Source organism: Solanum pennellii, chromosome 7, assembly GCF_001406875.1.
Source record: "Solanum pennellii chromosome 7, SPENNV200".
Taxonomy (NCBI): domain Eukaryota; kingdom Viridiplantae; phylum Streptophyta; class Magnoliopsida; order Solanales; family Solanaceae; genus Solanum; species Solanum pennellii.
In genome coordinates, this window is record NC_028643.1 from 2613976 (window position 1) to 2640121 (window position 26146).

The 26146-nt window shown below is 32.6% G+C and overlaps 3 protein-coding genes across 4 annotated transcripts; all 3 read left to right on the plus strand.

Annotated features, from left to right (window-relative positions):
* Positions 1-2190: 2190 nt before the first annotated feature.
* LOC107024624 lies at positions 2191-6367 on the plus strand. 2 transcript variants are annotated; one of them, XM_015225613.2, is made up of 5 exons: positions 2191-2322; positions 2446-2503; positions 4723-4766; positions 5156-5456; positions 5810-6367. In XM_015225613.2, the coding sequence occupies exons 2-5, from the start codon at positions 2452-2454 to the stop codon at positions 6124-6126; spliced, it is 714 nt and encodes a 237-aa protein (XP_015081099.1). In that variant the 5' UTR covers positions 2191-2322; positions 2446-2451; the 3' UTR covers positions 6127-6367. The 2 variants fall into 2 exon arrangements, with proteins under 2 accessions (XP_015081099.1, XP_027774060.1); XM_027918259.1 differs by having other exon boundaries at positions 2207-2503.
* A 4293-nt stretch (positions 6368-10660) lies between these two features.
* On the plus strand, positions 10661-15110 carry LOC107026350 (monogalactosyldiacylglycerol synthase 2, chloroplastic). Its single transcript, XM_015227293.2, has 9 exons — positions 10661-11578; positions 11665-11972; positions 12915-13087; positions 13456-13617; positions 13697-13838; positions 13963-14187; positions 14324-14386; positions 14472-14546; positions 14633-15110. Exons 2-9 carry the CDS (start codon positions 11706-11708, stop codon positions 14891-14893), a joined length of 1368 nt encoding a protein of 455 aa, XP_015082779.1. The 5' UTR covers positions 10661-11578; positions 11665-11705; the 3' UTR covers positions 14894-15110.
* Positions 15111-18288: 3178 nt separating this feature from the next.
* On the plus strand, positions 18289-23449 carry LOC107026230 (actin-related protein 2/3 complex subunit 3). The gene is made up of 5 exons (XM_015227128.2): positions 18289-18441; positions 19273-19352; positions 20607-20715; positions 20794-21063; positions 22944-23449. Exons 2-5 carry the CDS (start codon positions 19350-19352, stop codon positions 23084-23086), a joined length of 525 nt encoding a protein of 174 aa, XP_015082614.1. The 5' UTR covers positions 18289-18441; positions 19273-19349; the 3' UTR covers positions 23087-23449.
* Positions 23450-26146: the final 2697 nt, after the last annotated feature.

Here is a 26146-nt window from a genome sequence, read left to right on the forward strand (position 1 = left end):
AAAAAAAAAAACTAAAATAATAATAATAATAATAAATAAATAAATAAATAAATAACAATAATAATAAAGAATTACAATAATTAAGGAACCAGATTCAAGATTGAAGATTCAATGATGCAACTTGACAGAATTTTTAAATTTTTTTTTTCCTCATTTCATATTATTTATGAAATTTTTTAATAACTCGAATTTTTATTTTTCAACATGATTAAGATGATTAGATTGAATTTCATAAATATGTATCATAAAATATTATTGATAAATTTTAGTTTATAAAATAAAATCAACTTTGATTCTGAATAAATCACATCACGTTTGCTTTTATTGAAATAAAATTTTCCTTTTATGTGAAAATATCTATATCAATAATTTTTTATTCTAGTATGCACAATGCCTCAATATTTTGTTTTAATCATTTTATATTCAGAATCTTGATCCGATCTGATTAATTCATAGTGTTGCATAAGGAGTTTATAAAAGGGAAATTAACGCTTGAATTTAAGATCTTTATTTAATTTATATAGATATAGTTTCAGAAATTATTGAAATGTAGCTACATTTTGGATTTTGTATCGAATATATAATACACACGTAGTTACAACTCTTTTACGACCTTTCAGTTGATACAATTGATACCTATCGATTGAATACAACTTTTAAGATGATACAACTGATATCTATCTAATAAAATAATTATAACTAGTTTCGACTTCGTTTCTCTAGAAATTTGCGCAACGGAAGATTCTGAATTTGAGACTTTCTACGCAAAAAATATTCTCTTAAACGAAGGTATTCAACACACAAAAACTATAACCATGTTTTGTAATTATGCTCTAAATAATGGCTATTTATAAAATTTTCTCAAAAAATAAATAAATGAAGCCCACTTCCCAAAACGAATGGGCTTCGTATGGCGTTGTATAAAGCCCAAAACGAAGTACTAAGACACTGTGTTAGTCGGCCCAATTCAATTATCTGTTAGACAAAACAAGAGATGTTGGCCCAATCATCAAAACAAACTTTTCTAATATATTTAGAAAAAATTACCTAAATACACATTTATTTTATCATAATCTCTAAAATTATCTATCATTTTAAAATAATTTCAAAAATACCCTCTCGGATATATTAATCCCCTCTAGCTGGTACATTCATATCCCCTCTCGGATACATTCCTCAACTGTGTATCTGAATGTCTCATCCCCTCTCTGATACATCCTCATCCCCTCTACGATACATCCCTCCATCTCAAATATATCCCTTTTCTATGTATTTGGATGTTCTATCCCCTTTCTGATACATCCATATTCCTTCTATGATACATCTCCCCTCTCTGATACATTCATATCCCTTCTATGATACATCTTCCCTCTCGGATACATCCCTTTTCTATATATCCGAAAATCTGCTGAAAAGTCCAGTTATGTATTTAATATTCATAAATTTAAAGGGATTTTTATATTTTATAATGTAATTAGCTCTTAAAGTATGTGATTTATGTAAATTATACTAATATTTATACTACCCCAAGGTCTCGATGTCACTCAAAGTGTTCCAAGTCACCTAACACAATGTCTCTATCCTATCAAAAGTTTATGAAAGTATGTTTATCATCTTTATCTAACGTGTGTCTCTTCCATCAACATCTTGCCTTCTACTTTTACACTATGAAATATATGTAAAATATATACTAATATTTACATTACCCCAAAGTTTCTATGTCGCCCAAAATGTTCTAAATCACCTAACACAATGTCTTCATCCCATTCAAAAACTTGTGAAAGTATACTTATCAGTTTTATTTGACGTGTATCTTTTCCACCAACATCTTGCCTTCAATGCACTTCACTTGATCTACGTCTTGAACCTTCCTCTCTTTCGTCTTCGCAAGCATGTACACCTTCTTATCCATTCTTTTATCCCAGAGTTCAACATACAAACATTTAAATATTTTATTTATTTAGAAAAAAAAAAGTAAAAAAAAGAGGTTAAGAAAAGTCATTTTGGAATGACCAATGACCTCTCAATATGCCTTCTGAGTCGAACTTACGAGGCGGGTTATCTTGAGTCCTGACATCGTTTTTTTTAAAAAAAAAAAAAGAGAAAAAAGGTACAAAAGATTAAAGTATAAAAGAAAACTTAACAGCCGTTTCTTTGGACACGTTTTACTTTTTTTTTTCTATCATAAAAAATAAAATAAAAATTAGTGCAGAAACACAAAATTTTCATCAGTGACAAATATTCTAATTTTCTCTGAAATTTTTGTTGATTGTACCGTTCTTAATCCCAATCTTCAAGGGCAATTCACAACCCCAAAACCCCGTAAATTTTGTTGCATATTTTTTATTTTTCACCATTGATTTTTTTTTTCCATAAAAATTGTTACTTTTTTTTGTACATTTTTCTTTGTGACAGATTTATTTAATTTTTTTTTTTTGTATAAAGTTGGTTATGGGAAAGAGAAAGAGAAGAGCTGACCTCAACAAGACTCCTCCTCCTGCAGGTATAATATGGGGTTCATCATTTTAATTTTATGATTTTATTTTTTAAAAAAAAATTGTTTTTTTTTTGGCATTTGATTGTTTATTATAATCTTTACATGTTGTTTGTTATCAAGAAACAATGAAAAGGGGATGCATAAATAGTTAGAGTTCATTAATTGAGAAATGGGATGTTAGTTGTTATCATTATGTTGTAGTTTTTGTGTGTGTGTGGGGGGGGCTTTCACTCTTCGAAAATGTTGACGGGTGTGTGTTGCATACTTTAAAAGTAGTGTATTTTTGAAGAATAGAACACGGTGTGACAATAAAGATTGGTTTTTGTTGCTTTTTTGGGGGGTGGGGTGCTAGAAGTGTTTGGGGAATGTTGTGCACCAAAGTTTGATGGTAGATGGTTTGGTAACAAATGGAGGATTTTTTTGTTTTTGTTACAAAAAGATATTTTTTTTTATTTTTCCAAATTTAGAAGTGTATTGCTAATAGACAGAGGCGGAGTCAGAATTTTTAGTTTATAGGTTCTGAATTCTAAAAAAGGAAACTTATTGGTGTGTGGATAATTTATTTGTACATATTGTGAGTGAATTTCTTAACACAGATAAAAGGTTTTGACCCGAAGCCGTAGCTTTGAACTTTTTTGCTGAAGGTTTAAACTTGATCAAACTTCAGTGTCCTGAGTTTGGTTAATGGAATGTTAGTAGAAAGTTCTGTTTCCCAATGTTTGAGTTGTTGGCTTTTGATGATTTTAGTTAAAGAGCTGTGGGTGTTCTGGGCTTGAACTTGCGCGCTTGATCATTATATTGGATCGTGTGTGTGAAAGTTTGATAAACATTGTTGAGACATATGATTAACTGTAAAAGTATATGGGAAAGAGATGTTAAAAGTTCGTTCTTTTAAAAAAGCGTATGATCATTGGAAGTTTTTGCTTTCAGTGTTATGAAACGGCTATTCAGAATTACTCACGGCTAAGACTCATTAGTTGCCTGCGTTATGTTGTATGGTCATGACCTTTCCAACTGATGTGCATATAATATTGTTGTACATCTTGATCCTTCTGGTTTCCAAGTTATATACTCCTTACCATTTCTTCGGAATTGTTCGCTCAATGCACGATGGAAGTGTCCATCTCTATTTTCGTATAGGTGTTTGACTAGGCACAAAGTTTAAGAATGAACTGAGTTTTTTGGAAACTTCTCGTGGCTATAAATCATCATTAAGGATTGAATAGGGAGTTTATAGTTATATTATAGTAACTAAATATAGAAATATGTCAATTTTTTGGACTGATTAAAAAGGGAAGAGTGTCACATAAAATGGAATGGAGAGAGTAATAAAATGAATCTAGTATAGATCACTAAATTATTTTCTGTTTTAATCGTTAATTGATATTTAAGGTTACTCAATTAAGGTTATACTGCCCATGTTTGAGATCCTCTTTCGTTTCTGTTGATAATCGAGATACTTAATACTGCTTTATGATGACATGTATTTAGACGCATTTCTATATTTATGTTTTCTAAATAATTTTGTCCTAATTAGAAATCCAGCAATTAGGAAAGCCTCCTTATTTCATATGCACTTATCCTCCTCATGTACGGATTAACTTGTGTACACCATGACTCGTATATCGAGCAATTTGCTATAGCCTACAAGCACAGGTCGGGTAAATCTGCGTTTCAAAGCTAAAGTAGATGGGCTCACACCAAGTGTTGTAGCAGGGTTTTGAACCCAGGATCTCAAATTTGGAAATTCAGTAAAGATTTTATGCTTCTTTTATCTTTTCACAACTTCTAACTGTCAATGGCTCACAATTTCACAACTTTTGATGTTTTACGGGCATCATGTATATAGCTTCTCCTGTACCTCCCCGCAAAACTTCAATTCTTTGGTGATTTGGTCTTTAGCTGTACATGCATTCAAGTCTAGAGTTGCCTTCTTACTTGCTCTTCGATTTGTAGCGAATTTAACTAATAGTAGCTTATTGACATTACAATTGGGGTGCTTCTTTTCGCAAGATAATAGCATGACATAAAAATTTATCAGGGTGATTTTTGTTCTCTCCATGTTGTATCATTCCCTTTATTCTTCAGTAGAAGCTAAGAACAACTAAGCGAATCTTGTATTGCTCAGTCCCCTTCCCTCCTGAATAACGAACTCAGTTTCGTTCTGCTAATTTTCTTGGAGAAAAGACAACTGAATCATGATTCTAATTACAATGTGATTGCAGACCTGATGCCACCCTCACCTGGAATGGATGCATTGTCGAAACAGGTTCTCTTTGCTTCTTCATCTCATAATGGAATTCAATAACTTTCTCAGTTTTCCTTTATTGATTAATTACATACCTCCTTGTGCTTTGTCTTTGTTTCATTCTTTGGAATGCATTAACCACGAAGAGAAGGTAAATGCTATCTTTCTTTAAAAGCTGATACCCGTACATTATAAAGGTTCTTGACGTAGGATTAGAAGGTTTGCTTGTTTTTGAGGTTTTAAAGTTCCATCCTGAATAATTCTTAAGTGAAATCTTCATGCGCAACTAGATTGGAAGGTGATATAAGGTTGTAGATACTTCAAGCGTAAATGAGCTTGAAGTACTACACTATTTGAGTGTTTTTGTGCTTGTCTTTTTTCTAAGAGATCTCATTTTGCATTACGAGCAGAAGTTCTCTCATCAAGTCGACAGCAGTGGAATAAAGTCTTTTTTAACCATAGCGGGGGATATCATGGATGGTCCCGTGAAGGTAACACAAGGCCAACAATCATCTATTGTTCACCGTCGAAATATTGACCTTCTAAAGTCGCTGAGGCATCCGCGTCACTATGGCCGTCATTATTCTCGACGAAGGTCTGCCAGTAATGCTGAGGCATCAGCTTCCCATGGTGGTTATACGCCTTCTTATGATGAGAAGTGGTCTATAAAGATGGCAAGCAAATGCTCTACAGATTCTGGACATGACACAGGTTCACCTTATGTCCTTTACTCAAGACTTAACTCTTTTAATTCATTTGACGTAAACCTCATCCGTAATCACCTGAAAATCGCTTGGCGCTTGGCATGAACCTTCTTCTTATAACTGAAACCTCATATAAAACTAAGTAGTTTCACATAGACCTTTGTGCCTCGGAGGCCAAGTCGTTGTCAGGATATAAGACAAACAGTAATTTTGATAGTAGCTCAGTGTTACATCACAGTGAGAGTTTCTCTTTTCCTTTAGTATTTGTCTAGCACGATTCTCGTGTTTCTGTTGAATCTAACTTGAAAAACCAGAGCTTGAAACATGTCTCACTTCATTTACTTTGCATTCTCTGGTCAGATGATAGACAAAAAACAGTTCACAGAACAGAAGGTGTTCCGTCCAGTTCATTGGCAACGACGAGGGTGATATCATCCGATGCAGGAGAACTCTTTTGTGTACTATGCAATAAGTTTTTGAAGAAGGAACCCTACATTGTCCTTGAAAACAGTTTGCCTATAGGCGAGACGTCTATAGTGGCAGTATTAGCTTGTGGTCATCTTTACCATGCTGATTGTTTGGAACAGAGAACGAACCGTGAAGATAGACAGGATCCGCCCTGTCCAATTTGTCTCGGCTTGGTTTCTCACGTCGATGCATCAGTAGAACTGGATTGAGTAGTAGGTCAGCTTTTTTACCTGGATATACTGTTCATCTTTTTGGAGATTGGTTTCATCTAAGGAGATACAATCTTGTACATGATTTTGAATGTTTTTTTTGTTTGTATCTTCAAATATTGTATAGTAAGAAGTTGAAAAATGATAAATGTGGATGATGTATGGTAACTTTTTAAATGTTGCATGATACTGTGGTTAGTTCATGCAAATTACTATGTTTGGTTCGGTGGTAAGAGCGCAACACATGATGTGTAGTCAAGACATACGTAACGTGTTTGAACTTTTGCTGAGAACAAAAGGCCGGTATTTAAGTGGTGAAGCATACGTGGACAAACCTATTATTCGGCTATTTCTCTTTTTCTGCATTAAAACTGGGGTGGAGCCAGATAAAGGCAAGGGGTTTCAAGATTTAGGTATTTCGGTGGAAAATTATATTGTATGTATTTGATTATGCTCGCAAATTAGTAATTACTATGTTTCTAAGCACCTAAGGCTTTGGTTTGGTGGTAAGAGCGTAATACAAAATGTGTGGTTAAGAATTATTCACGTGTTCAAACTTTGTTGAGAATAAAAGCTCGGTACTTAAATGGTGAACAAGGACAACCCTGTTAATAAACACCCAAAGGCTTTGGTTCGATTGTGAAAACGTAATACATGGTGTGGTTGAGATTTACGTTACGTGTTCAAACTCTACAGAGAATAAAAGCTCGGTACTTAAGTGGTGAAGGTTGCAAGAATAAACCTATTAAAAAATATCCTAGTATTTGAAAATTGAAATTTTGTCTGGACATGAAAATTTATGATTAATTTGGAGTGAAATTGTAAAATTGACATATACAAATATGTGTATTAAAATGGATCAATTGGGAAATTAGTTGAATGGAGAGAGAATTATAGAATATGTATATTGTTTATATATACATACTGGGAATATTATTTTATTTATATCCCTATAAAATATAAGTTTGGGAAAATTATAATTAATATAGTTAGAGGCACATTATATGTGATTGGTTGATAAATTAGGTGATGTTTAATTATTAATTTAGTCAAGTGAATGGGCAAATCCACAATTTATATTTTAGCAAACAACACGTGAAAAATAACAAAATATTTAATGGAGTATTTTTTAAAAGATTGCAAATAGAAAACCAAGAAATATAATATTAATGATAAAATTTAGGAATAACTTAGTTTTAATATGAAATTATAATTTATCTCTCTTTAATTTGTCATTACATTAATCTATGAGAAAATAACACAAACATGATACATAAATATGTAAATCGAATACATTAAAGAATATCTCGAATACTTTATAACATAAACCAGATACATCATATGTAGCTCGGATACATTAAAAACTAGCTCGAATACATAATATGTAGCTCGGATACATTAAAATTAGCTCGTATACATTATAAAGTAAAGGGTCTGATATACCGCTCAACTTTGTCATTTGGAGCTGATACCACTCGTTATGAAAGTGACTCATATATACCCTTACCGTTATACAAACGGTTCACATATACCCCTGTCGTTACAAATGAGCTCACATATACCCTTCATTTAATGGAAATGAACAAAATTAGTTTTAAATTTATATTTTTTACTTTTAATTTTTTTAAAAAATTATTTAGGGATATATATGATTCTTCTATCAAAGTTCAAGGAATATTTTAATTTTTTTCATACATAAATTATTTTTTGACTTTTTTATCATAATTATTTGAGTTTCTTTTTCTTAATTTTTTTTCTTTCATTCCTTAGTGTAAATAAAAAATATTAAAAACTATATTTTATGTCTATATTGTAATTTAATTTTTGTATTCGAAGAAAAAAATTTGGTTATCTACTATAAGTTTTACAAGAATATTAGTGAAATATAAATAAATTTAATTATAAAAATAATAATTCTAAATTAGTCTTTGAAATAAAAAAAAAAGTCAAAAAAAATATGTTTGACGAGGATTAAATTTACTCATATGGGATTATATAAAAAAAAATTAGTTCAAAATTATATTTTTTCATATCCGTTAGAGGAAATGGGTATATGTGAGTCATTTGTTTATAAGTAGGGGTATATATGAGTCACTTTCATAACAAAGGTATATCAGCTCTAAATGACAAGGTTGGGGGTAAATCAGACCATTTTTCCTAAAATAAATCGGATACATAATATATAACTCGGATATATTAAATACTGGCTCGGATACATTAATATGTAGCTCAGATACATTAAAAAAAAAAAGAGATTTTAGAGGTTTTTAAAAATAGAAGGGAATATTGAAAATAAGAAAAACATAAGACGTGTATTTCAGTAACTTTTTCTAATCTTAAAATACAAATTAAACCTTGATTATGATCTCGATTTTAATACATATATAAGTTTATGTTTTTTTTTAGTGTTAGCAAAATTTCTTGGAGTTTTTTTTTAAAAACTGATAAATGTTCAAATTTAAGTAATGTTTTCTTGATCTTCTTAATTGTTCTAATTAGGGATCCATATTTTTATTAAAATTTCATTTCCTTATTTAAATTTGTCTAAATATTTTTATAATTAGTGGTACAAAAAATATTTTTGCCAATTTCTTTGTTGTGTGGATGTCATATAATATATCTGGCCTACTTAACTTCCACCAACTATCTTAGTTTTATTTCCCAAATAGTCAAAATCATTAGTACACACAATTAAATATGAGGGGTCTCATGTTCCCTCCCCCCCCCCCAAAGTTAAATATTCAAACAAAAATAGACTTTTTTTTAAAATTGTACTAATATCTTAACTCTTAAGGTTAATTTAAATAATTAATTTTCAATTCAAAAAAAGAATTTATGTATGTATTTTGCAAGTTTTTGTGTGAATATTCCTATTTTTAAATTATTCTTTTGCAAGTTTATAGAAATAATATCAGACATACGAGATTGAAATTGAAAAATTATGTCTAATTTCAACTGTCGTTATTCGAATTCTGTCTGTTGTAGAGTGTAAGCATCAAATAGTTTTACGTATTGAAGTGCATAGTCATGAATTCTCAAAAAGATTTGGCCAGTTTTTTTTGTTCTTAGAATTTAAAAAAATTTAATACACAATTAATATCGAAATTTATTCCAGAGATTAATATTACTAAAAAAGATAAAAAAATCCTCAAAAAGATCTTTGAAATTATTAAAAAATATATTTCCAAAAATTGTCTAATTAATAAAAAGCTAATCATGACCCATGAAAGCTATGTATGAAAAAACTATAATTGTTTTTAGGTAAATTAATAAATGGAAGGCCACAATTATAAAGCAAAGTGATGCCAACACTCATAGGCTTAACACAACTGTAAATTGACAATGACAAAAAATGATTAAAAGTATAACTTTAAATATAGTTAACAATAATTTGAAAGTTTTCCATCAAACTAATAGGGCCAAAAACACAAAAATCTCCAAATTTTATTAAATTGTCGTTATTATTTAACTTGACATAAAATTAATCAAAGAAAGTGTGAACTCTCTAAACTTGTGATTATAAGTATTCTATATATGTAATGATTATAAAATTCTGAAACTTATGACTTCAAACTACCGTATTATTTGTGAGATGCATTTTGTTTCGTATTATCTAAAATAAATTAACTTAAATGACATGCTTTTATAGCAAGAGAAATGTTTATAATATATTTAAGATTAAACTTTTTTTAAAAAAAAAATTCGTATTGAAATTTTGTCCTCTTTTTGTAATAGGCTCTCGACTCAAAAAAATTATTTTCAGAACATGTTTGAAAGAGATGCCAGAGTAAAATGTAATGATAAAGATATTGAAAAAGAAAAAGAACCAACAACAAAATAGTAAAATTATCAAAATAAAAAAAAATATAATAAAATCAAAGAATAAGATAATATTAACATATTAATAGTGATGATACTGGTAAGGAAACAAAAACAACTTTCGAGACTAAAACCCTCATCTAGTCATCGAATTTTATATTTCCCTATCTAGAATCATGTCTTCTATAAACTAAAGATATATCGTGTCATGCCTAATTTACTTCTTCTCAGTTCTTGCTCAATCTAACTCCACCTCAGGGCGGAGCTACAGTTGCTCCAGGGTGTCCAATTGGACACCCTTCGTTGGAAAATTTCGTTATATATATAAGCCAAATCTTACTTTATATAATCAGTCCAACAATCACTCTATAAAACTTACTTTTAGGTCACGGTGACATCTTCTTACATCACATACGACACCTAATATTACTATTCATTTTTATCCACCTTACTTCAATTTTACGTAAAACATCCCTGTCGTTCTCTCCCCTTGTATTATAGGCCCACATTAATACTCGACACTTTCCCTTTTGAAGACGACTTATGTATCAATTCTTAATTCCCTATTCACCTCTTGTGATTGCACTTCATATACTCGATTTTAATCCTTCTCAACCTAAAGCCAACTCTAGAGTCTATCTCCAAATCTTCGATACGTTGCTAAATCTCCGATATATTTAAAAAAATATTTTTTTAATTAAATAAATTATCACTAATTACCATTATAAAACTAATTACTACTTCTTAAAAAAGATTCGAATCTGCCCATTCGAACATTCGAAGTTTCCTACCCCTATTATGCGAATCGTTCCAAATTTCTCAAAACACAATGAATCCGACGGCTATAAATCCATGAAAAACTCCGCCATTATTGTGTTTTCCCTGTAAAGTATCAATCTTTTTTTATTTTGAACTGAAAAAAGCATCATTCCAGTATCTTAAACAGCACCTTCCCTTCTTCTCTTACTATAATTGTACTTTCTTAGTTTTATTTTCTGAAGAGGAAGAAAAAGGGTGTTTAATGGTGTTAAAATCTTGAATTGTTATGTAAAGTTCTGTTTTTTCTGAAAAAGGGTGTATAAATCTTGAATTTTTCTTTGAATTTGTTGAACTGGTACCCTTTTTTCATCCTTACTTGTACTGTCTAGCTTCATTTTCTGAAGAAGGAAAAGGGTCTTGAATGGTGTTCAAAATTTCATCTTTCTCCCCATTTCCTTTATACTTGTGTTGTCTAGCTCTATAATCTCCAATTTTCTGGAAAAGGGTGTCCAAAATTTGATCTTTCTCTTCATTTCTTTCATATCTGTGTTGTCTCCATTTTTCTGAAATAGGGTGATGAAATCTTGAACTTTTCTAAAAAATTGTCTTGCTAGTACTCTATTTTCTTCCTACTTGTGTTGTCTAGCTCTGTAAGTCCAAAGCTTTGATTTTTCTTAAAATTTGTTGCTAAAACTTGTTATTGTTTTCACTTTACTCAACTTCTTTTGATGTTTTCCCGGATATAGAAAGCTAACAACCCCATTTATTCTCTAGATATCTACCATTCATCTTCTTGAAAAAGGGTGTCCAAATCTTGGATTTTCTTAAGCCTTTTTGGTGTTTTTGTGATCTTTGCCAGAAAACCCAATTCCAGGTAAAAGGGTGGTTGAAAGTTACTTTTTTCCCCTATCCTCTGTCCCTTTACTGGTTGGTATTTGACACTTTGTGTACATTTTTCAGGTAACTTATTGTTAGGATTGGTGAAAAAAAGAGGTTAGAATATGGTGAGTAATGTGACTACCCCTAGGAAATCTATACACAGAGTGTTGGAGAGAGTTGGGGTTTATGGGTTTGTTGGTGGTAGCAGCCAGAAGAGATTAAAGTGTGATTTTCAAGATGAAGAATATGACACCATGGAAATGGTGCAAATTGGTGCTGAAAGGACTAAAAATGTGCTTATTTTGATGAGTGATACTGGTGGTGGACATAGGGCTTCAGCTGAGGCAATTCGAGATGCCTTCAAGTTAGAATTTGGGGATGAATATAGAGTAAGTTTTAGTTTTTGTTCTTTTTTAATTGATTACACATCTTTGATCTTTTATTTCTCATGTAGTTTCTTGTCCTCCGATTTTTGTTACTATCTACTATCCCTTGTACTCCAATTATCTGTTTTTTTTTTCAGAATTCTCTCATGTTTTCCTTTGTATCTGCTTTGATATGCTTTTCCTTTAGCCGAGGGTCTACTAGAGACGACCTCTCTACCTCGCAAGGTAGAGGTAAGGTGTGCGTGCACTCGACGTTCTCTGGACCTCACTATGGGATTACACATGTTGTTGCATCTTTGATGTCTGATTTTGTTTTACCAGATTGGTTTTTGGTTCTTGGAATTTTTGGAGCTTCTGTCATTTGCTTGCTTAGTTGTTAAGTACATGTCAATGGGGTGTGGTCCCAATGGGGTCCATCTAATGAGGTCAAATTTTTTATTCTCAAAATTGGAAAACTTTGATTTTGATTTTAAAATTGATAAACCTTGTTTCAGATATTCAGATTGCGTGTTTGATGTTTAATAATGACGTTACAAGCTATGGTTTAAGCAAAAATATATTTTAGACTCTCTCCTCCTTTTTTTGTAACTTCAAAGCTATATTCTTTTATGGCATATTGATTTACAACAACAATATGTTTAGTGTAGTCCCATCAGTGTAGTGTAAGGGAGGTAGAGTGTAAGCAGACCTTACCCCTGAGCTTGCTTCAGATAGACCCTCGGCTCAAGGAAATACATTTCAAAGCGTGTCGAGAAAAGAAATAACAGGAGTGAAGAAGCTATGGCGAAATAAAATTTCATTTAGCTTCTTTAGCATATTGCCAAACTCTTGTCTTATTATTACTTTGATATGATTCTCACAGTGTAGGGAGATACAAAAGTCTTAGCTGCATTGGACCCACCACGATTTCAAATAAATCTTGCCTAATGTGGACTATACATGCAGATTTTTGTCAAGGATGTTTGGAAGGAATACACTGGCTGGCCATTGAACAACATGGAACAACAATACAAGTTCATGGTTAAACATGTTGGCCTTTGGAGCGTAGCATTTCATGGCACGTCGCCTCGTTGGATACACTCTGTCTATCTTGCTGCTATTGCCGCCTTCTATGCTAAGTAGGTTGCCGTCTTCTCTGGTTTTAACTTTTTATGCCTCGTCTTAAGTTAGAAATATATTTTGTAGTTATATGTACGATGCTCTTTCTAAGGGTTAATTTTTTTCTTGATTCAGTTTGTACTTTACTCTTTCTATGATTTGTCCTTTGTTAATAACCACTTGTGCCTCGTTAAATGGTTAGTAGGATGTTTAAAACGATTTACTGTAATGGTTGCGTAGGAAATTGATCTTTTTCGAAGATATGGATCATTTGGTACTCATTCAAAAGAAAATTGGAGATGAATTAACTTTAAGTAATGTGTTGAACTTTTTAGCGTCCAACTTCCCTAGGGGTTTCTAATTTCCGTTTGCATTGTTGAATTTATAGAGAGGTAGAAGCTGGCCTGATGGAGTACAAGCCAGACATAATCATTAGTGTTCATCCTCTCATGCAACACATTCCTCTATGGGTTCTTAAATGGCAAGGCCTACAGAAAAAAGTTATTTTCGTAACCGTCATTACGGATCTCAACACTTGCCACCGGACATGGTAAATAGCTAACGAATTCTAGAATCTTAATGCATTCATATTGTATAACAATCGGACGTATGAAAACATTCTATTTCAGGTTTCATCCAGGAGTCAATCGTTTGTACTGCCCCTCTGAGGAGGTAGCAAAGAGGGCATCACTAGATCGCTTGGAAGGATCTCAAATACGCGTTTTTGGGTTGCCCATCCGACCTTCTTTTTGCCGGGCAGTTCTTTCCAAGGTGAATGTCTGAAAAAAGGCTCATTTCTCTTTCTTTCTTCCTCAAGACATTTTTTCCCTTTTTATTTTGTGAGAAAAAAATTGATTTGTGATCTTTTTATTTTCCTCCTCAATGCTTTCGGTAGGATGACCTTAGAGTTGAACTTGAGATGGATCCCACATTACCAGCGGTTTTGCTGATGGGTGGCGGTGAAGGGATGGGTCCTGTGAAGAAAACTGCAAAGGCTCTTGGAGAAGCGCTCTTCGATAAGGAACTTGGCAAACCTATAGGTCAAATGATTGTCATATGTGGACGCAATGAAGCCTTAGCATCCACATTACGATCACTCGAATGGAACATCCCCGTTCAGGTAAATGGAACGACAACCTTTAAGGATGGACGGCTAACAAAACATAATATGAAAGTTTTCCAACGAAAATTAGACAGTTATAATAAAATGTTATTATAGAGAGGTCTGATTGTATCTTATATTCGTTAATGTTCAGATCAAGGGATTTCAGAAGCAGATGGAAAAGTGGATGGGTGCTTGTGATTGTATTATCACAAAGGTATGTCAATCTGTCGTTTAATTTTACAACAAACTACCTCGCCTGTTTGACGCAACTGCTAAAATTCTGTTTCTGCGCCTTATAGGCTGGACCTGGTACAATTGCAGAAGCATTAATCAGAGGGCTTCCCATTATTCTGAACGACTACATCCCCGGACAAGTTAGTGCCTTATAGAAGTTGACTAGTTGAGTCTTGGTGGCTTATTTGAGCTTGCTATTGATTCATCCCTTTTTGTGTATCTTCAGGAGAAGGGAAACGTTCCGTTTGTGGTCGACAATGGAGCTGGTGTTTTCACACGACGCCCTAAGGAAACAGCCAGGATAGTTGCTGAATGGTTTACCACCAAAAGCGATGAGCTTAAAAGGAAGTCGGAGAACGCGCTGAAACTTGCACAACCTAATGCTGTCTTTGATATTGTGAAGGACATACATGAACTTGCATGCCAGAGAGGTCCTATGGCCAACATTCCTTACATATTGACATCTTCATTTTCAAGCCTGATTTAGTATAATAGATTGAAGTTGGTTTGTTGCTAGTTGCATATTATGTAGACAAGAATAGGTTCAATTGATTAGTCTCATTCTTTGGCCACAGAGGCTTTGGTGCTATTCTTTTAGCTAGTCAAGTTGTGATCCTTTGTTAAAAATATATGAAAAAGTGAAAGTTCATTCTCCTTGGAGTTTGTGTGGAAATAGAGTAGTATGATTATGGTTTTTGACTCTATTTTCATGTTTTTTTTTGCATATATTCTTTTATTATTAGATGTTGTTTCATTTGCTTCAGTTATCGTTATGGCTACTATTCTTTTATTTACATGGCTTCTTCACTAAAAAACCTTATCTATGATTTGCTTATTTCTAAGTACGTATCATCCGCTGTCTCTGCGGCCGTCAAAAGTCTACCTTCTCTTAAATATTGAGTGGGTTGACCGAGGAAGAGAATCGGACATACCTTCCAACGAGCAGAATATAAGATGACCACAACGCCATCTCCATGGGAGGCTACTACCCATAAGGCCCATCTCGGGCATGGGAAAGAAAGACTTCTTATTGATTTTGATATGCTTTATTTGAGCAGAGGTTTCAATCGATAATAACTTGTCTACCTTCACAAGGTAGAGGGTTTGATCGATAATAACCTGTCTACCTTCACAAGCTAAAGGTAAGACTCCATACACACCAGACGCCACTTATTGAATTACATAGTATTTGTGGCTTTCCTAGTTTCTTGCAAGTGTTGTCATAGTCACAATAGAGGTTGCTTCTCTTAAAAGGATCTCTATGAAGAGGTGTTTCCTATACTGAAAAAAAAAATTACATTTGTCCCCAAACAAGTCTCTTGATATATCTTTTTCACTTGGATAGTAGAATATGTTTTGAATTTTTATGACTTTCTCTTTTTGTTTTTTAGTTGGACATTCACTATTTGCGGTCTACAAGCTTGATTTATTTAAGATATGCTTTATGTGGGGTCCACTAAATTGATAAACGCTCAATATCACAATTCTTTTATTTTCAGACTCGTATTTAAAATATTTGATCTAAAGAGAAATTCGTTCATTTAAAAAGCTTAATCACATAATTTAACACGAGTGGAAGTCTGAATTGAATGTAGGAGTTTTCTTTGACTTTTGGAAAGGATTTTTCCTTGCTCAAGCAATCGAGGCTTTATAAGAGCACGTTTAAGTTAATCAAGTCTTTAATATGAATATCGAATCGTGTCTGATCTGACAACTTTTGAAGTTTCCTTTTGGTACTTTGGAAAGGAATTTTCCTTGCTCAATCAAAACACAAATTTTGAAGTTTCCTTAGTGACATTGCAATAACTTTGAAGTTTTTTTTTTTTTTTTTGGTTGTGTTGTGGGGATTAAGTTTTGTTGGTGGGACTCTACTAATTTTATACATGTTTAATATTTTATTCATTTTTTGAAAATCTATTACATCATTATAGAAAATAAATTGCATATTAATTAATTAGTTTTTTTTACTTGAAAGAAATTCAAATTGAAAAATACTCCAATTCAAATGGCAATTAAATATAATATACATAATTATAATTTAGTAGTTATGTGAGAAAATCATTATATGTCCTTGTCTGGCACATGTGGTGGTGCCACGTGGAGGGACCAAGGTAGCTTAAATGTTATTAAATTATCAAATAGATTGGACTTTTTTTAACTAATAAATCATTGTCAATATATTTATGCAAAATTGATGACGAAATCGAGATTTAATCAGAAGTCTCTTGTTTAAATTTTAGAATTAAAAAAAGAAATTCTAGTAGAAAAAACATTTTCTCCTTCAATAAATTTTATTTAATATAAATTTAAAAATTAGATATCCGATATTGAACGAAAAATAAAAGAGAACTAATATTGTTTTTATTGTTGGATGATTAACATAAAGACAATAAATAAGATGAGAAAATGTTGGCTTTGTGGACCACTAGTGATTGAATTTTATACATGAGATATTTTCAAAAAATGGATTTCACTATCAATAAATAAAAAATTATATTAGATTTCTTAGATAATGTTGATTTTGACCTAAAGTTTTTTTTTTAATACACAACTACTTCACACTAATTTGTAAAATTTACAATGTTTAGTCAGTAAATGTCACAATCAAAATAGATTTATATCATTACATTGACGAATATAATTTTAATTTAAATATACATAAAAACTTATTCCAGACACCTGGTATATTTAACTTACTAATTTGAATTCATTTATATAACTTCGACGCTAAGACTAGCACAGATTCCCCCCTCCACACCCCCCCTTTGAAATATTGAATTTTGCTTTTTTAAAAAAAGAAGGTTAAATTTGTTAATATATCAATATTTCAATTCAAAATTAATTAAAGTAATTAGAAAAAAGCTAAGCCCCAAAATTATTGCAAGTTGAACTTATTGAAAATAGAGAATTTTGTGATGGATTATTCTTAAGATTAAGAGTTAGAACAATGAGGACCACAAATTTAAAAAAAAAAAAAAGGTAGACAAACAATTTTTTCAAAATAATGTCATTATCAAAAGTTCTCATAGAATAGCATTATTCCTAGAATTATTCCCCTTTTAGAAATTAGGTAGTCATCATTATTATTGGTGAATTATAAAGTAGGGTATTTCAATTAGTCTATTATTAAATCTAGACACCTTAATAATCATATTTACTTTATGGAAAAGGGATAAATATATCCTTAATTTTGTGATTTAGAATATATATATCTCTTGATTAAAAAAAATGATACATATATATTTACGTTGTTTAACAAATGATACTTATATACCCGTGATATAAAGTATGAGGAAAGAAATGCTAGGCAAGTTTGACAAAAAGCGATGGTTAAACCTACTGTATAGTTTGAGATGGAGTGTCTGTCGATTAATCAAGAACTTTCATGTTCAAATTATGAAAGCTACGGAGATGAAATGTTTGCGATGAATGTGTGGGCTTAATAAAGAGACATGATTAGAAACGAGGATATTCGGGGACAAGGTGCATGAGAGTGACTTTGATGAAGGACAAGATGCAGAAAGCTATGCTAATGTATGTAAAGAGGAGTTGCACGAATGTCCTATGAAGGTGTGAGAGGTTGACAATGGGTGGCCTCGGAAAAGGTAGAGGTAGGTCGAAAAGTATTTGGAGAGAGGTAATTAGATAGAACATGACACACACGTATTCGGCTAAAGAAGTTAGTAGGCAGTAGTGTGTGTCGTCTTGCTATATGTCCGCACTATTTGTTCTTGTATTACTCATATAGTTTCTCGTCCTTTATCTTCTTTTATCGCTCGTTATTTTTTGTACCTCAATTATCGTACTATTTTACTAAACTTCAAATTGGTTAAGAAGAGGCCCATAAACATTGAGCCCAATTCATTCATAAAGCCCAATAATAGTTGATCGTTAAGCCCATCTTCAACTACCGTCACCGTTAATACCCGATTCTCTCTTCACTTCTTCTTTGATCTTCGCCGGAAAATATCACCCATCCCCGTCGATCTCAACATCTCTCGCCGGTGAAATTAACTGTCTCTTCTCGGAAATCCAGTAAGTAAAATTACGATCTGTTGCATATTTTTCGTATCTACTCTTATTATCATATGTTTAACTGATTGCGTTTTTGTTGTTGAAACTGTTGCCGTGATTGTTACTACTGTGATTATAATTGCTTTTTCCAAAATTCTTTAAACTGTTTAATTGATATCGTAATTCAGTTAATATAATTCGCTTGGGAATTAGGGGAAATAGCTAGGTCGGAGCTCTTGCTTATAGAATTCGGATTGAAAAAAAAATTTGGAAATGAGATGCTATATTTGTGTTTTTATGGCGATATAGGGAACTTTTTGATGTGTAACTAAAGAGGGAAAAAACTGGCATTATAGTTGATGTTATGGGAAATGTAAGTTAACTTACATGATTTGCTAAACCATGTTTAGTCAAGGGTGAGCTAGGAATTTGAGTGTATGGATTCTAAAAAACGGTGTTTACTAAGTTATTGATCACTTATTTATGCATATTAAGTGGATTCTTAAACGCAAATACAAGATTTGAGCCGAACCTACTGGTTCTGGTCGAAGCTGTAGCTCTGCCTGTGTTTAATGGATAATTCTATAGTAGAGCAAGTTAAAAAGATACGAATAGAATGGTTGGGAATGAAAGTGCATAGATGATCTGGAAATAAAAAAGGAACAAGGGGAGAGAGGACGGAAGATGTTGGACTATATGGAAGATTACCTGAATATTACTTAGATGCATAGCTAGTTATCTGATGTAGATGAAGTAATCGCAAATTTTGATGCACGTCCTCTTATATTGGAGTTATGTTAGTTGTATTCTAATTACTCTTAGTTATCTGATACTTGATGAGTGCATCTGCAGATTGGTGTTTTAGCCTCTTTGGTTGGAAATTATACATTGTCTTCTGGTGCTAAGAAGCAAAATTTTCAGCAAGGAAAATGGTAAAGAAAGCATTTTTTGCTTACATATTTTCATTACTTTGGTGACAATGTGATAACTTCCACACATGATGAAAACCATGCTGTTTCTTTTCCCTTGGTGATCAACTTGGCCCTTTTCCTGGTTTGGTGCACTAAATGAGCTACATGGCTTACATTTCATGTGTTCATTCCACTATTTTGAGTTACACTTTGGTTTCTTCAAAGAGGAATAAATAAATGACAAATGTTATATTCTGTTTTTAAAACATCTTGGCAATGAGGATCTGTTATTGGCAATATGGGATGGATTGTGGTCTTTCTTTGATCTGTACTCACTTCAAGAAGTCTATACTCTAATGGTGATAAACAAGACAGTAACTGATTTAGAGTAGGGGACTTAGATATGATTTGGATACATGCAAGCAGTACAGTATCTTACACACTGATTAATGGAAATAACATGACAGAAATTCCAACTGAAACTGAAGAACAGAAAAGAAAGAACCAAAAATATAAAGATTTAGAAGTAAAAAGAATTACCACCAAGGTTCAAGCTTGAAAGTAATTTTGAAATTCAGTCCGAACAAAGACTGTTTGAGCCTCAGAAAGATATCAATCTCAAAATTATGTTAAAACCTCTCTAAAAACGAGTTCAACCTTATGTGTAGATTATACCTATGTTTGATATATAAATTACACTAAACTGAAAAGCCTCCCAATTTGTAAGACCAGTGTGTCACACATGACCGATTCCTCAAGTTCAGCCCGCTGCACTGAGTCGTAATTTCCAGCCCACTTAACTTTTGGTGTTTGTGTTTCGGTGCAAGGCGTCCAGCCTTAGCTCCTTCGGTCCACACCCAATGCCTTAGCCGTGTGCTGGACTTTATTTTCCAGCAAGTCTTTTTTAAAGCCACTTCCAAGCACTCCTTGAACTCTCAAACATGATATGCTTTGCTCGAATCTTCGCCATGCTCTCCAAGCATCTTCTGATTATCTCTTAGAGATCTGTAACTTCTTGATGTGTAATCCTTGGATGCTCTTGGTCTTGGAACGCCTGATGGTCCTTATGATCGTTTAGGATCTTCCGTAATGTGCATCTGCTATCCGGGGTTGTTTGAGGACTCTATTTTACTTGGCGATGAATTTTCTGTATTCAACTCTAATGAATTTTTCCTTTCTATTTTATTCACTCTATTGTTTTTGTTTTATAGGGTGTCTAAACCCATAATAACTTGTCCCATTGAGTGCTGAAACCTGATTTTGATTCAATTGCAGGTTTATCATTCCAGTTTCATTGATGAGGAAGGAATTAGTAAAGCTTGTGGATGCCCTTTGTTACCTCTGAAAAGCCATATAAGGGGACCTGCTCCAGTTTCAGAACAAGGTTAGTCTTACGAGTCTTTTCCTTATTAAGAGAATGTCTCCACATTATTATGGTGATGCTAATCTTATTTTTGAGCAGATACAACCGATATTGTCGATGAAGCAATCACATTCTTCCGAGCAAATGTCTTCTTCAAAAACTTTGATATTAAAAGCTCATCTGACAAGCTACTTATCTATTTGACATTGTATATCAATATAGCCTTAAAGAGGCTTGAAGGATGCCGAACTTTAGCTGAAGGAACCAAGGCTATCATCAACCTAGGTCTGGAAAATGTTCCTGTACCTGGAGAGGCAGGTTTCCCATTCCCAAGCTTATTTTCTCCAGCCCAATCTAAAAAAGAAGCAGGTAAGTTGTTATTTGAACGAAGCAACCTTCTTTTTCTATGTGAATAAACCACCAATAAATGATTTTGGTTGATTTTGAGTTTGCTGTTTGCTTGAATTTTTTTCCTTTGAGATTTTAAAATGAAAACAAACAAATTCACAGCTCATAGTTATTCAGATGATGATATCCTAGTCTAATTGTGCCAATTTAATTCTTCTGGAATTTTCATGTACACTACATTTGTATGGCTTGAAACCTTTTTGACATGTTACAACATTGCATTTGGTTCTAAGTGGAGAAAGATTATATGAGCTGGAGGACTTTCTTAGTAGGGTAATATAAGTTGGGATCAACAATCTCTTTCTTAAAGATTGGGATGAGTCAATGTGGGTTGATAGTATGAAAACTTCCAGATGCCAATTTCCAAAAAAAGGGAAGTGCAAAACAGAAGACTTTTGTGAACTCCATTATCTTTGACTGAAATGATGTGCTTTATCACTTTTGCCGAGTAATGGATATCCAGACACTGTCAAAACTGCAATTTATTTTAATCCATTGTGCTCTTTTTCCTAAGTTGTGCAGCCTTGGATCGCAAAACACTCAGTAATGCCTTGTGTTTTTCTCTACTATCAACCTTCTCCTAAACCATTTACCATTTTAAATCCCTCTCATCTGAACTCTCGAAATCTCACAGAAGGTTCCATTTTCTGATGGATGAAGGATTTGTTAGTTTTTGTACAACCACTACTTGAGAGTAATGACTGTGTATGGACATCTCTGTTCTTCATGGTAGGATGATCAGTAGAAGTTGGATTAAAAGATAAAAAAATGATGGGTTTTTTGTATGCTTTGTATATAGATCGAGTTCCCTTGGGTGTTGTCTAATCAAATTGTATTCTGTTATAAAAGTAATATTGGATTATCATTACAGAAACTGTGTAGTAGTGTTGGTCCAAAGATTGTTAACTGTGACATTTTGAAAGTACTTTGGCGCAATTAGGAAAATCTATGTATGTTTGTTAGTGTCAACTCTGAGCCCCTCAATGGCTTCTTTTGGAAAAAAGAAGGAACACCTGACTGAAACATACTTGCCATTAGCCATTGTAATCTGAGGAAACAGATGGTAGTTGTCTCTTGATCTGATCATTAGCAGTCTGACAGAAAATTGCGGCCAACAATTTTGAGATCCCCTGTGTTGTTCCATACATCTGTGTCCAATCTTTTCAATCACCTCCTATGGCCTCAAATTGTCCAAAATAATATGAACAAGCGTTATTTTGGAGGAATCTGACGGGAGGAAAGAGTTGTTGTGTGTTGGTCTAGAGAATGAATTCCTCCTTGGGGCGTCTCAAGTTGACTGAAGTGATCGGATTTAGAGAGTGAAATAACTTGCTCTTTTTCCCCTTGTTCTCCTCCTCTTTTCACGTAAATATAACTGTAATATTTTTTTTTCAAAGTGATATGCTATATTTCCCTTTTATGCTGTCACGTCCGTTTTGAAATACAGTATGATTGTATATTGATATTATTTAGCACATCCCTTTATCATGAAATTTTGTACTTCTCCTGTTGGAATATATTGAAATGGTGTAGCAGTTCTTTGTTTGTGACACCTTTGCAGTATTTTGTAACCGACTTCCAAAAGGATACTTATTCTTATACGGAACTGTGACATAATGTCTCTTACTTTTGTTTCTCTTTATGCTTTAATAGACATCAAGATGCCATTTTGCATTTGTTCTATCTCGTCAGAAAACTGTATACCTCAAACATTAGACAACTTTTACTCTCTTTTTGTTATCTTGTTCTTCTCTTCTTTTCTATTTTCTTTTTCGTCGATGTGTGGCTCTCAGACTAATCGATAGGAATCTTTTTGTTCTGGCCGACACATTTGAACTCAGAACTATTCAGGAATTATCTGAAGCAAATAAGGGAGGAAACTAGCGGAAGGTTATTAAGCGTTGCTTATAGGCCTAATGGAACACCCAACAAATGGTGGTCAGCATTTTCCAAGAGAAAGTTTATGAACATGGTTCTTCCTTGAATACCGATCTTGTAATGACTAGAGTTTCAATTTCTGCAGAGGATGCATTTGCTGCTATGAGTTGTTTGGCAGGTCAAGTTGCTTTTGCCTCATTACATGTGCTATAAACGAACAATCGAACTGTGAACACACAAAATCACCTACTTTCTGCACTTTGTAAATTACTCACTCTACTTGTAGTTGCTCAAGTACAAGTAGTGGGAATTCATACAACCGACCCATACTTGCTTGGTATCGAGGCATAGTAGTTGTTGTTGTTGTACCTGTAATTGCTCAAACTACATATATTTTTAGTGTAAATGTGTGCCTAAATGACCCAATTTTCAGTTTCTAATTGTTACAAATAACTGTTGATTTTTTTAACAGTGATGTTCGGGTCATTTCGTGTGCATCTCCCTTGATTTCACGAGGTGTCTGGTATTTTTCACCAACACAAATATCGAGTAACTCTGTTCAGCAGGTGAATGTGAGTGAGTTCTTTTACTATTCAAGTCATTTTAAAAAAATGAATATGGTGTTTTATATTGATGCAGTTTCTTTCAAAGATCTGAAAATGATATTTTGTAATGACTTTTCATATGATATTATATTTAAAACTTTGGCAGTTAGGTCTATGCTTTTCATTTCAATAATAATATTAAATGAAAGACTGAGAGACTAAAATTGACATTATTTCTTTTTTTAAGCTTCTTAAAAGTAGTTACTTTTTTCTTTTTTTAGTTAAAAGCTATTTAGGTTTATTTTTTATTTTATCCTTAATGACTCATTCTTACAGCCACTAAATTGTTATATCATGTTCACATCATTAATTCTTAGTGTACCTTTGGCAAACACCAGTATTCTTTTTTTTTTTCCTTTCTAAATTTGTATTTAATTGAATTTGTCACGTTTTCTATTTTATCACGAATTTCTCTTTTTAGTAATTTATTGGAAATAATTTCTCTATCTTTGAAGCAGTGTTAAGATTTGTGTGTGTTTACTCTTTTTAAATTCTATTTTAATTCTATTTTATGAGATTACACTAAATAAATTGTTATTATTATTACGTAGCCATGAAATGCAAGAACCAATTCAAAACCATAAAAAATAGCTTTTGTGCACATTGTACAAGTTGTTGAAGACCTTTTCATCATTATAGTGGAAACCTTGTGATAAGGATCCAATTGATAGGACCATCTCTACTTCATTCATTTCTTTGGAATTGGTAGGTCCTTCTTTGGTCCCTTATTTTTTTTATCTCATTCGGTGTTCGAAATTTATTTTTACAATTCAGTGATGATTAATTTGAATTCGCCTCGAGAAACCTCACTTTGGGGAGTAAAACACTTTTTCACAAAACTGTCTTTATATCGATAGCTCGAACTCAAAGTTTCTGATTAAAGATGAAAGAATATTTATGATAAATTTTGATAATCTATGAAATTTGCTATGATTTAATTAAGGCCCCTAATTCAAATTATTTGTGTTGTACTTTGTGTCCATGGATTATAGACTTCTTTACCCATTTTTTAATAACACTATCGAAACTATAATATAATTTTGCCTACAAATTATAGCAATCTCTAAAATCTTCATCCTAATCTACACTAACAAATTCAATAACATAAATTAGCTCAATCAATCCCTACGTATATTCAGAATGTGCCTATTGAACAACTCATGTAATTTTCTTTCTTTTTTTTTCTAGCCAAATACATAACAACCTCCTGAGAGATATAACAATAATTAGAAAATAATCGAGTTAGGGTTTTAGCTATGAGTGGTACAGACGGTCTATTGAAAGTGATTGCTTCTACGATTTTTCACTTAAATATACACACAAAAAAATATTATTTTCTTTGTTCCTAATTACTTGTTCACTTTTGAATTAACAACACACCTACTAAGAAAACAATTACTGATATAGTGAATTTACCATTTTACCCATATTAATTATAAGGTGGATGAATTAAAAACTTAAGGTTTTCAAGAAGTTTCACATTTTTCAAAGTAATTAATCGAAAGTATAATAGGTAAAAAAATATTGTCCTTTCTTGATTTGTCGAAATGGACAAGTAATTAGGGACAACTAAAAAAAGAAAAATGGACAACTAATTAGGAATAGAGGAAGTATTTGTTATGAGTCGCCTAAAACTTTAAAATATAATATATTTTTTTCTTTCTTCTCTAACAAAAATAGACAACCTCTTAAAGTTGCCTGTTATAATGTTTTTAGTAAGTATGTCATTTGTCAATATACAACAACAACAATAACAATAACATATTCAATGAAATCCCACAAAGTAATGTCTTGAGAGGTGAAATATACATAGACCTTACCACTACATCGCGAAGATAGAAAAGTTATTTTCGAAGATCCTTCGGCTCAAGTACATTAAATCCAAGTAACAGAGGATGAAACTAGTGGATGAACAAATATCAATTAACAAGCATAGCAATGTAAATCTACAAAAGAAATACAATAAAAATACAATAGACAACATATTGACAATAACTACAGGGTACGACTAGTCCTACAACAAACACTAGATCTATACAAGGTAAAACAACATTGTACCCCTATTAACCTTCCACCTTGATACATGACCTCTACTTCTTCTTATCTAAAATCATGCTATCAATAATAAGTTGTTTCATGATTTGTCTAATCACCTCTTCCTATATTTTTTTGTTTACCACTATCTCTCTGCATACCCCTGACTACCGGTCTCCACACCTCCTTATCGGGGAACCAACGTCCATCCTCAACACATGTCCAAACCATATCAATCTCGCTTATCTTATCTTAGCCGCCCTAGAAGCCACTCTCACCTTCTCCCAGATAATCTCATTCTTTATGTTGTCATTCCTACTATGCTTACATATTCATATCGCCATCCTCATATCCGTAACATGCATATTCTAAACATGTGAGTTCTTGACTATTCAACAGTCTACCCCATACAAAAAAGATGACTAACTAATATTATGTAGAACTTACCTTTACATTTATGTGGTACTTTCTTATCACAAATACTGTAGAGACAAACCTTCATTTCATCCAAACCTTCCCAATGCGAT